The sequence below is a fragment of the Hylobates moloch genome, unplaced genomic scaffold (assembly GCF_009828535.3).
Source record: "Hylobates moloch isolate HMO894 unplaced genomic scaffold, HMol_V3 SCAFFOLD_15, whole genome shotgun sequence".
NCBI lineage: Eukaryota > Metazoa > Chordata > Mammalia > Primates > Hylobatidae > Hylobates > Hylobates moloch.
Window position 1 is genome coordinate 93,218,062 of NW_026652290.1, and position 12,648 is coordinate 93,230,709.

The 12,648-nt window shown below is 55.5% G+C and overlaps 1 protein-coding gene across 1 annotated transcript in view; it reads left to right on the forward strand.

Annotated features, from left to right (window-relative positions):
• Window positions 1-2,574: 2,574 nt before the first annotated feature.
• The window catches only part of PPP5C (protein phosphatase 5 catalytic subunit), a 38,280-nt gene continuing 28,206 nt past the window's right edge, over window positions 2,575-12,648 (forward strand). Inside the window, exons 1-2 of the mRNA XM_032176489.2 lie at window positions 2,575-2,772; window positions 9,235-9,476. Of these exons, the coding sequence (XP_032032380.2) occupies window positions 2,652-2,772; window positions 9,235-9,476 (363 nt within the window). The 5' untranslated portion in view covers window positions 2,575-2,651. The remainder of the gene's footprint in view (window positions 2,773-9,234; window positions 9,477-12,648) is intronic.

Here is a 12,648-nt window from a genome sequence, read left to right on the forward strand (position 1 = left end):
CCTCCTACTCATATTTCACATCTTGGTTTAGGTACCAGCTACTCCAGGAAGCCTTCCCTGCCTGCTCCAATTGGGTAAAGTGCCCCTAAAAGCTCACCTTGGAAGCCCCCTCCCATCACAGCACTAGGCACTCTGCCCAACTCTGAATATTTGTTTGGTTTTGTTTGTTTTTTGAGACAGAGTCTCACTCTGTAGCCCAGGCTGTTGTGCAGTGGCGTGATCTCGGCTCACTGCAGCCTCCGCCTCCTAGGTTCAAGCAATTCTCTTGCCTCAACCTCCCTAATAACTGGGACTATAGGTGCGCACCATCATGCCCAGCTACATTTTTGTATTTCTGGTAGCGACGGGGTTTTGCCATGTTGGCCAGGCTGGTCTTGAACTCCTGACATCAAGTGATCTGCCTGCCTTGGCCTCCCAAAGTGCTTCGATTACAGGCATGAGCCACTGTACCCAGCCCACTTTGAGTATTTGTGATGGAGTGAATATAAAAGTACTACTCTGTGTCAGGCTCCCTGACAAATGCTGTACTCACGTTATCAAACTCTCCTCTAATCCTGTATGATGGCGATAATTATTATCCCCACTTTACAGAGGTTGAAACTGAGGCTTAGAAGAGGGTGATCACTTGCCCAAGGTCACAGAGTCAGGAAAGGATTCTGCTGGACTCAAACCCAGAATTCAAATCCATTATGGAGCTCCTTTTCCCCCAACCCCAAAACAAACAATACGAACAAACAAAAGAAAAATTTACTAACCCACGAAGATGGGCTCTGGCACCTACAGAGGCAATAGAGTGGCAATGAAGGACATAGGAATTAGATGGGATTCCTGATCCTGGCTCTGTCACCTTCTTATGTTGTTGTGACCTTGGTCAAACACCTCTGCAAGTCTATGTCTTTATCTGTAAAATGGAGATGATACTGATATCTGCCCTTTAGGGTGATTGTTGGTTGTGCTGGGGGCCAGTGGGAGAGATGGAGTTGGACTAACAAGAGGTTTGGGAGTGGGATAGATAGGTTTGGGAGTGTGCCCAGGAGGGGATCCAGGGCCTTACAGGACTTACTGCTACATGAGGGCTTAGAAAGGACAGACTGGAAGGGTGTACGGCAGGTGGGGGTTGGGAAAGGGGTGGAATCTGGAGATTAGACTATTCAGCCTGAGGTTAGACTATTCAGGGTCTTTTTTTTTTTTTTTTTTTTTTTTTTTGAGACGGAGTCTCGCTTTGTCACCCAGGCTGGAGTGCAGTGGCGCGATCTCGGCTCACTGCAAGCTCCGCCCCCCGGGTTCACGCCATTCTCCTGCCTCAGCCTCTCCGATTAGCTGGGACTACAGGCGCCCACCACCACGCCCGGCTAATTTTTTGTATTTTTAGTAGAGACGGGGTTTCACCGTGGTCTCGATCTCCTGACCTCGTGATCCGCCCGCCTCGGCCTCCCAAAGTGCTGGGATTACAAGCGTGAGCCACGGCGCCCGGCTTCAGGGTCTCCTTATCAGGAGTTTGGGTTTTCTCCTAAGGGTGCTGGGGCCATGGAAGGCTGGGAGCGAGGATGTGCCATGGTTTTATCATGTCTTAGAAAGATTCCTCGGCCGGGCGCTGTGGCTCACACCTGTGATCCCAGCACTTTGGGAGGCCGAGGCAGGCGGATAGCTTGTCGGCAGTTGGAGGCCAGCCTGGCCAACGTGGTGAAACCCTGTTTCTACTAAAATACAAAAATTAGCCAGGCGTGGTGGCGGGCGCCTGTAATCCCAGCTACTTGGGAGGCTGGGGCAGGAGAATCCCTTGAACCCGGGAAGCGGAGGTTGCAGTGAGCCTAGATGGCGCCACTGCCCTCCAGCCTGGGCGACAGGAGACTCCCTCTCAAAAAAAAAAAAAAAAATTGTTCAGGGTAAACTGGAGGGAGGCACAGTGCATGCAATCAGTGCTGTGATCTCAGACAAGAGAATCTGTAAAAAGACAAACAGGAGAGTTTATTTGAAGATTCGAGATTTGGGAAGCTGAACACAGGAAGAAAGGAGATGGTGCAACACACTTCTAAGCCTTGCTCGGGACTTGAAATCCAGAGTGCCTTCAGTTAAAAACTCAAAAACACTGACCCTCAAGGTTGGACCCTTTTTGGCTTGAGAAACCACCCATTTTTCGGAGATGGGTAACAGGCCCTAGAGAGGAAGGGAAGATTTGTTCAAGGTCACACAGGTAGCTGACAATAGGGCTCGACGCCCGGGTCCGGCTCCGCGTAGGGCATGGCGCTGCCTTGCAAAGCAGCCACACCCGCCAGCGACATTCACAACCCACCCCCCAACCCTAGAGGACAGCGGGGAAATCCCACTTTAAGAACCGAGAAACTTTTTACAGCCTTGGAACACGGTAACTTTGGGAGCAGAGGCCACACCAGGTCTGTTTCCCCGCGCGCCCCTTCTCTCATTCCCTATTGGCTCTCTCTACCAGGGGTACCGTCTAGGGACCCTCTGGTCACCTTGTCCTCCGCGCGCTCTATGGCGAAAGGGACCTGCGCAGGCGCGTGAAAGGCGCCTTCAGGGCCCGCGCTTTACGACACTTGTGCGGCAGCGGCGGCGGCCACCGGGCGCTCCTTCGCGACGGTTCGGCCGGGTGCCGCTGGCGGCCGTTGCCAGGGTAGGGGTCGCTTTGCGGCATGGCGATGGCGGAGGGCGAGCGGACTGAGTGTGCTGAGCCCCCCCGGGACGAACCCCCGGCTGACGGCGCTCTGAAGCGGGCAGAGGAGCTCAAGACTCAGGCCAATGACTACTTCAAAGGTGCGCCCGCCTGGCAGGGAGGGTGGACAGTGGCCCAGGTCGAGGGGCGCCGGGCCCGCGCGGAACCATGGCAACGCGGAGCTGCAGCCTGGGCGCGCGCGGGGCAGACGCTACCAAGTGACCGGGCGTAGGGAGGCCCAGGATGGCGCTGCCAAGGGGCGACATAGGGGGCTTCGGAGAGCGATACCTAGGAGTGGCGTGCGGAGCGGATGCTACTCGGTGGAGAGACTGAGGAGGGCGCCAATTGTGGGGCGAGAGGGGGACTGGAATGAGGGCGCTACCAAACGTGAGGCCTGTAGAGGGCGCTACCAGGCAGTGACATGTGGTGGGGGAGTGAGTGATGGCGCTAACAAATGGGGAGTCCTGGGGTGGGTGCCGCCAAGTGGGGGGTAGAGGAGGGACACTCCCAATAGAGAAGGCAATCGTAGGGGTGGGGAATGGATCTAGATGGGGGGAACAAGGAAGTAGGAGATTTGGGCTGACCCGAGGAAAAGGAATGTGATGGTGGGGGCCTTGAGAGTAGGGGTGGGGATTCCCAAGAATAGTATCACTTAGAATATTGAGAGTCAAGTGTGGGTCACCCATTCATTCATTAACTCAACAAATATTTATTGAGTACCTGTTACGTGCCAAGGACTGTGCTTGACTCTGGGGATATAGCAGTGAATGAGACAGATGTGGCCCTGTCCTTAGCTTGTAATTTTGCAGGTGAACCAGACATGGAAAAAAAAAAAAAAACAACATGTAAGTAAGTAAAATACTTAAATTGTGATGCGTGCTTTGAAAGCAAACCAGCAGAGTGATGAAGTAGAGAATAAGGGTTGGAGGCTACTTTAGATAGGGTAGTGGGGGAAGGCCTTACTGAGCAGGAGGGGTTTAAGCTGAAACTCACAGAGGGAGAACTAGAGAGGAGTGTTCCAGGGAGGTAAAGCAGCCTGTGCAAAGGCCCTGGGGTGGGGAATGAAAGGACACTGGCATGGCTGGGGCTTTGGCTACTTAGGGGGAAACCAATAACCAGATGAGATTAGGACAGAGGCCAGATCATGCAGGGTCTCCCTGAGTCATTGCAAAGACCAGTTTGGAATTATTTTATTTTTTTTTTTTTGAGATGGGAGTTTTGCTCTTGTTGCCCAGGCTGGAGTGCAATGGCGCAATCTTGGCTCACTGCATCATCCGCCTCCGTGGTTCAAGCGATTCTCCTGCCTCAGCCTCCCGAGTAGCTGGGATTATAGATGCACACCACCATGCCCAGCTAATTTTTGTATTTTTAGTAGAGACGGGGTTTCGCCATGTTGGCCGGGCTGGTCTTGAACCTCTGACCGCAGGTGATCTGCCCACCTCGGCCTCTCAAAGTGCTGGGATTACAGGCATGAGCCACCATGCCCGGCCCTACAAGAAGACACATTGAGTAAGTAAATGGGCCAGTCTGGACTGGAGAAGAATTTGGGCATGATCAAACTATGGTTGGGAATGGAGGAGATCATCTAGTAAGAGGGTCTAGAGAGGGGACTTAGGACAGAACCCAAGTGGAAGAGGGGCAGACTAAGGAGGAGCGCTTAGTGAGGTGGAAAGGAAGCCAGGAAAGATGTCGGGAAGGCTGAGAGAAGAGGGCGCTTCTAGAACAAGGAGCTGGTGCCTTTAGTCCAATGCTGCCAAGGCGAGCACTGGCCATTGGCTTTGGCTCCATGGATGCTGGTGGTGATGTTGACAGGAGCAGTTGTTGGGGAGTGATGGGGGTGATGCAGCCAGGAGGTGCCGAAGAGTGAATGGGAGGGGAAGAAATGGAGACAGCAAATGTTAAGTGTTAGGAGTATTGGTTCTGAAGGGGAGTGGAGAAATGGGGAAGGGTGGTAAGAAGAGAACGTGCACAGGAGTTCGAGACCAGCCTGGTCAACATTGTGAAACATCGTCTGTACTAAAAAAATTAGTCGGGTGTGGTGGCACACACCTGTAGTCCCAGCTACTCGGGAGGCTGAGGCAGGAGAATCGCTTGAACCTGCGAGGCAGAGGCTGCAGTGAGGCAAGATCACACCATTGCATTCCAGCCTGGGCAACAGACTCCATCTCAAAAAAAAAAAAGGAGAGAACATGCAGTGTCAGGGAAAGATGGGTTTTTTGTAAGGATGGAAGAGAGTAGAGTCCAGTAGAGATGGAGAATTGATTCTGCACGAGAGAGGGGAGACTTGCAGCAGCAAAACCCTGGAGAATGTGGAAGTGGGAAGGATCTGGAGCCCTGGAAGAGAGTTGGCCTCCAGCGGGAGCAGAAGCAAAGTGTGGAGAAGTTTGATCCGGTGGGAGCCGTGAGAGGGAGGTAGGACCTTGGAAGTCAGATTGGGGAATATGGGTGTCATCCTGAGGGTGGTCGATGCCATGGGAGGTTTCAAGAGCGGGGTGCCGTAGTTCAGTTAGCGTTCAGAAAAGATCCCTGGCTGCCATGCAGAGACTGGACTCCAGGGTAAGACAGGAAGGAGTCTAGATTAGTGGACAGGTGAGGGGTGGTGATCGCCAGCCAGGCTGGAGGGACAGAAATAGATTCAAGAAGTGTTGCAGGGAGGAAGTGAGAGTGGCTGCCTGGAGAGAGGGTGGACGGTACTCCACGCAGGGAAAAAAAAAGAAAAACAGGTGGCAAAGGCCCAAAGGTGAGCAGAGCCTGGCATGGAGGCCATGAGTGGGGCCACAGTGTAGGAGGCTGGAGGAGGTTGTGATGAGGTTGCAGGGAGCAGATTGCGCAGGGCTGTAGGAAGGAGCCAGGGCTTTCTGGGGTGGGGTGGCGGTAGGGGGTGGGGCTCTGGGGAGCCCTGGGAGGTTCTGAGTAGGGAAAGGACAGGGTCAGGTTTGTGCTTTAGGAACACCCCTCTGGAGGGGCAGGACAAGAGGCTGCAAGGCCAGGTGGAGGCTGAGCCAGGAACCTGGGCAGGAGAGGCCAGACCAGGGCTGGGTGGGGCTGGAGAGTGAGAAGGGAGTGGCTGGATCTGAGAGATGTTCAGGAGGCTGACTTGGCAGAAGAAGTGAAGTGACTGCTGGGATTTGGGGGCTGAGGGGTGGAGAGGAGTCCAGGATGAGGCTGTCTCAGCTGGGTGATGGGGTGGAAGGTGGACTTCCCTGGAATGGGAGCAGCCTGCTTGGGGGTTGCTGCTGAGGCCACATCAGAATGCAGGAGCAGCCATTGGGAGGAGCCCGTTGCCCCCCAGGACCTGGGATCCAGGCTCTCAGGAGTCCTGAGGCTGGGCAGGCAGCCAGAGGGGCCTGGCACTGAGCTGGCACGGAGGAGAACGGCCCTGCTGGCCCAGGCCCCTCGCTGTCTGGCAGGCAGTAGCAGGCACAGAGCCCCAGGCTCCAGGGCTGTGGGAATAACAATAAAAAGAATAATGACAGCTCACCTTAATTGAGCCTTGTGGTGGTGTGGGGTTTAATCCTCCCCGGGGGCTGGGAGATGGCTAGGAGTGGCCCTGTTTGTTTTATAAAGGAAGCAAGGCTCAGAGAAGTGAAACCACTCGCCCAAGGTCAGAGTGTGTGAGCAGCAGGGCCCGGATATCCCCTTCCTCGCCACGTGCTTGGCTCCCACGTTCAGGTCCCTCCCAGAGCTGTACTGGCCCTGTTGAGGAGAAGAGGGGCCCCAGCAGGGAGAAGAGAGGTCCCAGGGCTCAGAGGACTGTCCCCTCAACTGTGGCTGGTTGTTCTGTAAGTTCAGGCCTATTCCAGAAATCCTGGGGGCAAAGCCTCGTTCCCCATCTCATGTCTGAGTCCAAGGGAAGTGTCTCAACTGTCTTCCCCTCTCTGTGGGCCTCAGTGCCCCGCTTCTGTAAAATGGGGGGTGGGGGCTTATGCTTAACCCCTAAGGAGGCTCCAGGTCTAAGAGCTTGTGGGGAGGAAGCAGGCCATGGTTGAGAGCTCAGGCTGCCTGGGTTCAAACCCTGTGTCTTCCTCTACCTGCTTGATGACGCCTGGACAAATGACTTAACCTCTTTGGGCCTCTATTTCCTCGCATCTAAAATGGGGAATGTCTTGAGGCTTAAATATGGTCCTGTTTGTAAAGCGCATAGAACAGGGCCAGGATATGGCATGTGGGTCGACCGGTGGAGTACAGGCTCCTCCCATTTCCTCTTGTTCCCTTCACTTCCTCCCTTCATTTAGTCATTCATGCATTCACTTCTTTTGCCTGCTTCTTTTGCTGCAGCCAGTTTTCTTACACAAGTTCGTAAAACCCTCACGGCCACCCAGTGAGGCAGAGCTCAGAAAGAGGAGGCTGTTTGCCTGCAGCCTCGAGTTAGAGATCTGTAGAGCCGGGTGGCAGGCCCTGAGACTCCAGGCTCCCCTCCCTGTGCCACTGGAGTAACAGTTGCCCTATCAGGAGCACGGGCCAGACGGCCTCTGGACCACAGCCAGGAGGCCTGAAGGAGTCCTCGAAGGTGCTGGCATTCCAGGGAGGGTCGGTCAGATCTGGGCTGCCCAGTTCTGCCCTTGCTTGTTTTTGGGAAGTCCTGGGCCCTGCCCTCCTGGGGCTTACAGCTCTGGAGGGACACACTCATTACCTAACAGTGACAATGAGAGTGGACAGGGCTGGCACAGGAGAGCCCAGGGGCTGGGGCAGCCTAGTCGGGGGCCTGACCCAGCCTGGGGGTAAAGGAGGGCTTCCCGGAGGAGGGGACGTGAGCATTTGAAAGATTGCCAGGAGTTAGCCTGGCAGAGGATTGTTGTTAGATTGTTGCTGGCCACATCCCCAGGACCCGGCTTCTCCCTTCTGTAATGTCAGTCTCCATTTCTTGGCATCCCTCCTTCCTTTCCCTCTGGAGCCACTCTTGGAGCCTGGGACTCTCTTCTTCCATCTCTTCACCCAACTGACTCCCATCCTCCAGGTCTCAGCCCCAGTGTCCCCTCTGAGCTGCCCCAACCCTAAACACTGGGCACCACTGTCTAGGGATGGATCTGTCTCCTCCACTGGATGGTAAGCCCTGGGAGGGCTGGGCTGTGGGTAGAAGGACTCTCAGAGTGCTCTTGAGAACATTAAAATGGGAGTGAGGGTGGGACTCTGTTCAGGGCTGCTGGTAGAAGGACTCTAGGAAACCCTAGTCCACAGGGGGTTCCTCAGTAGCCCAGGGATACCCAGGTAGTAAGAGGCAGAGCTAGGGACTGGGCCCAGGCCACCTACTCCTGCCTCTGTGCTTACCCCTGTGCCACGCTCCTGCCCAGAGGTCACCATGGCATGGGGCATGAGAGTGGGAGCCTTTTGGTCTTGGCCTGGCTCAGAAGGCCCACTTGTCAGCCGGGCACGGTGGCTCATGCCTGTAATCCCAGCACTTTGGGAGGCCGAGGCGGGCGGATCACGAGGTCAGGAGATTGAGACCATCCTGGCTAACATGGTGAAACCCCATCTCTACCAAAAATACAAAAAATTAGCCGGGCGTGGTGGCGGGCGCCTATAGTCCCAGCTACTCGGGAGGCTGAGGCCAGAGAATGGCATGAACCCAGGAGGCGGAGCTTGCAGTGAGCAGAGATCACGCCACTGCACTCCAGTCTGGGTGACAGAGCAAGACTCCAGCTCAAAAAAAAAAAAAAAAAAAAAAAGGCCCGCTTGTCACCTGCTGTGTGACCTTTAGCACTGGCCTTTCTTCCCTGAACTTCAGTCCCCAGATTTGGAGACAGGGGTTAATGCAGTGTCCCTGCGCTTGTGAGGGTTCAGTGAAGGGGGACCTGTGTACTAAAGCCCTGCATGGCTCCGGTACCTCACAGCCCCCAGTGGGGACAAGCCTCTAAGGCTGTTTAAGCCTTGGCTCTCCTGCCTGTCAAATGGGCACGAGGGAGGGATCAAGCCTGGCTCTGCAGGTACAGACAGGGCATTTGACCTTGAGCAAGACCTCCATGGCTTGTCTGTAAAGTGAGCACCAGATGGTCCTTACTCCCGTGGAGACGTGAGGATTCCACAGGTCACGAGGTAATGTGCAGGGCACAGCTGTAGCTCATCTCAAATAAAATCCGACCTCTCCTCCTTGGCCAGTGTCACTCCACACTTAGAACATCAGTGTCCAGACCTCGCTGTGCCTGCCCGGGGCCCAGGGATCTGTCCCGCCAGCCTCCCTGCCTCATCTGTCCTCCCCGTGCCCACTCCACCCAGCCGCCTCAGCTTTCAGTGGCCCTCAGACAAGGCTCAACCGCCTCTGGGCCTCTGCACCTGCTCTTCTTGCTATCGGATTGCTCTTCCCTCAGTCTGCTGCTGGTGCCCGGCTTGGGGCTGGAGGGGTGGGCTGGCGGGTGTGTGGAGTCCTGGAGATTGTGGCCGAGAGGATGAGCCCTGAGCTAGGTTGGTTGGGACAGGCAGGAGGGGCAGGCTGAAGAGATGTCTCTGGGCTCAGGGTGGCTCTCAGCTTCCCCATCTGTGAACAGGGAGAGTGGGCGTCACCCAGCCCAGGGCCTGTCCTCACGGGGTTGGAGCACTGCCTCATGCCTCTTCCTCCGTCTCCGCAGCCAAGGACTATGAGAACGCCATCAAGTTCTACAGCCAGGCCATCGAGCTGAACCCCAGCAATGCCATCTACTATGGCAACCGCAGCCTGGCCTACCTGCGCACCGAGTGCTATGGCTACGCGCTGGGAGATGCCACGCGGGCCATCGAGCTGGACAAGAAGTACATCAAAGGTTATTACCGCCGGGCTGCCAGCAACATGGCACTGGGCAAGTTCCGGGCTGCGCTGCGAGACTACGAGACGGTGAGCTGGGGAGTGGGCCAGGCCTGGCACCTGAGCCAGGCAGATACTGAGGGCTGGGCTGGCGGGGATGGGTGTGAGGAGCCATTCACTCCTTTACTTACCACTGACCCAGCCAGCAAGTGCCTGTGGGGCCTTGGGCCCAGGCCAGAGTGCCCAGGCCACAGCTCCGTTCAGCCATCTCACATTTTGTGACCCTGAGCCAGTTACCCCGCCTCTCTGCACCTTCCTTTCCATATCTGTGAAATGAGGAGAACAAGAGGATCAGCTTCAAGGGTAGCTGTGAGGAAAAGTGAGCTTTTGCTTTTCACACGAGGAGACCAGTACTCGGCCCGGGGTCAGTGTCCTGTGATGGTTCACCTGATGGTTACTGTCATTGTTAGTGCTGGGGCTGGACAGGAGCCACACAGCCTCTCTTCTTCTGGTGGAGCTTGTCTTTCAGGGACAGGCAGAAAACCCACCACTGAATAGGTTAGCAGAATAACTGCAGGTGAGGATCTGCACTTTGAAGAAAAGAGGAAGGGCAGTCGGGCACGGTAGCTCACAACAGTAATCCCAGCACTTTGGGAGGCCAGGGTGAGAGGATTACTTGAGCCCAGGAGTTTAAGACAAGCCTGGGCCACATAGGGAGGAGACCTCATCTCTACAAAAAACACAAAAATTAGCCAAGTGTGGTGGCACACACCTTTAGTCCCAGCTACTCAGGAGGCTGAGGCAAGAGGATTACTTGAGCCCAGGAGCTCAAGGCTGCAGTGAGCTATGCTCTCACCACTGCACTCCAGCCTGGGCGACACAGTGAGACCCTGTCTCAAAAAAAAAAAAGAGAAAACAGGAAGGGTGATACGCTGCCAGGGACAGCAGACGGATGTGTGATATGCTGATGAGGGAGGGGACCTAGGGCACAGTGAGAATTCACTAGTGCCCTCACCCACCTAATGAAAATCCTGATGGTATGAGGCTCTGCAGAGCGAGCACACACCTTCACACCAGGTATGCTTTGCATCTTCCTTCAGGGAAGCTGGCTGAATCATTGCAGCACCCTGGGATGTGGGAACTGGGATTACTCCCCTTGCACAGATGAGGAAACTGAGGAGTCCCCAAGGGGTGAAGTCACCTGCCCAGTGACCCCCACCTGGTTAGTGGCAGAGCTGGGATTTGAACCCAGGAGGCCTGACCCTCGGCCTTATCTCTCCCACCTCAGAGTTCGCTCCCTGAGACGGGGACGTGCGCTTGTCCTGCACGTGGGGACGGTGCAGCAGGGGCTTGGTCAGTGTGTGTCGAGAGGATTGTTATCCTGCCCCCACACACAGACACACTTCACTCCCTCATTCCGTTGCAACCATCACACTCGGAGCTGCTTCTGTCATGTAGGGAGGGGCAACCAGGGAGCTGGGAGCTGCAAGTCTGAAGTTGGTCTGGGGCTGAGAAGCACGAGTCTGCAGTCGGTGGAGCCAGCTCAGACGACTGGACTGGCTGTTGGCCGCTGGCCTGGGGTGGAGGGTGGACTTCAGGCCAGGTGAAGGCTTGAGCTAAGCGTGAGTCCAGGGGACACATGTTAGGATGGGGGCAGAGATGTGGCGGGGGGTTAGGGTGACACCTAGAAGGGTGGGGGCAGGGGCAGCAGAGCAGAGGCCTTCCCAGTTTGGGCTCTCAAGCCATTCTTGGCCAAGCCCCTCCCTCATTGTCTCTTGGTGTCCTAGTCTAGAAAATGGTGACAAGAGGAGTGGCCGCCTCTGGATGGCTGTGGCTGTGGCTGTGATGACGTGGTTGAGTAAAGGTCAGGAGCTGCAGGGCTCAGCAGTGAGTAACCAAGAAGCACAGTCGGTGTTGGGTTGGGGCAGGGCTCCAGGTGGGAAGGGGGCCTGGGGAGACAGTGAGGCAGAAGAAAGGAGCCCCAAGGACAGGTTTAGGGCAGGGTCTTCGTCACGTGTGGGGCTGCAGGAGCATCTTTCCCCAGGGTAAGGAGCAGGGGTACAGGCAGGGTCTTCATCAAGTGCGGAGCTGCAAAAGCATCTTTCCCCTGGGTAAGGAGCAGGCTTTTCAAGGCTCTGGCCCAGTCTAGGGCCCAACCCTGCATACTCCCTGAGGCTGGGCTGGTTGGCTTCAGCCATCTTGTGGGTGTGCCCCGTCTGAGCTGTGTCCCAGGCCTGGCAGATGGCAGGGAGTGTTGAGGGGGTGGGGAATTCAGAGCCTTTTACAGAATACCCAGCACCTAAATTGTCATGGCCCATTTCCCCATGGGGGCTCTCGCAGCAGCATTGGGGACCCCCACATGAACGTGAGGGCTTACCTGTCATCAGGCCATCCATATGCCTGCAGGCCTTCAGCCTTGCTCCTTTCTGCGCAGTTCTTCAGGCTCCATGTGCCCTGGGGCAGTTCATCTTCCCAAGACTCTACCTCCTGCTTGCTGGATGCTGGAGTTTCCTCCTAGACCGGGAGCTCGCCAGGGAAGCAGAGCTAAGACGTGACCTTGGCCTTGGGCAGGGGAGCCCCCCTTAGCCTCCGTTTCCTCAGCTGTCTGCTCACTCTGGGCCCAGCACTGCTGGGAGCCCTTTGTGCACCTGAATTCAGACTGAGGCCTAGAGAGGAGATGTCCTTCTTCCAAGGTCACCCGGCAGGGAAGTGGCAGAGCTGAGACTTGAACCCCTGGTCCATGCTTGTAACTCTTTCTGGGCCACAATCAGTTGAATAGCTTCAGCACTTTTGTCCTCATCAAATAGAGAAGAAAAAACGGTTCATTGTTTGGAGGAAGTGTGTATAAATATTGTTTTGTGGAAATTACTTTTCATTTACACAAGTACAGATGAGTGTTGGGTGTGATATAAAAATCCCTATTTTACATGTGGGCTGCAGGCAGACTCTGAGGTCACCAGTGCAGGGGCTAGAGGGGCAGGCTCTTGGCTCAGTTCGCCTAGGGTCACAGCCAGCTCAGATTGGGCAGCAGCTGCATGGCTGCTAGTGCCTTTTTTCTCAGCCTCAGTGTCCTCATCTGTTACAGGAGGTGAGAATATAGGAATAACAACTAAAGTGTTTTTTCTTTCTTTGTTTTTTGTTTTTTGTTTGAGAGAGAGTCTTGCTCTGTCACCCAGGCTGGAGTGCAGTGGCACAAATCTTGGCTCACTGCAACCTCTGCCTCTTGGGTTCAAGCGATCCTCCTACGTCAGCCTCCCAGGTA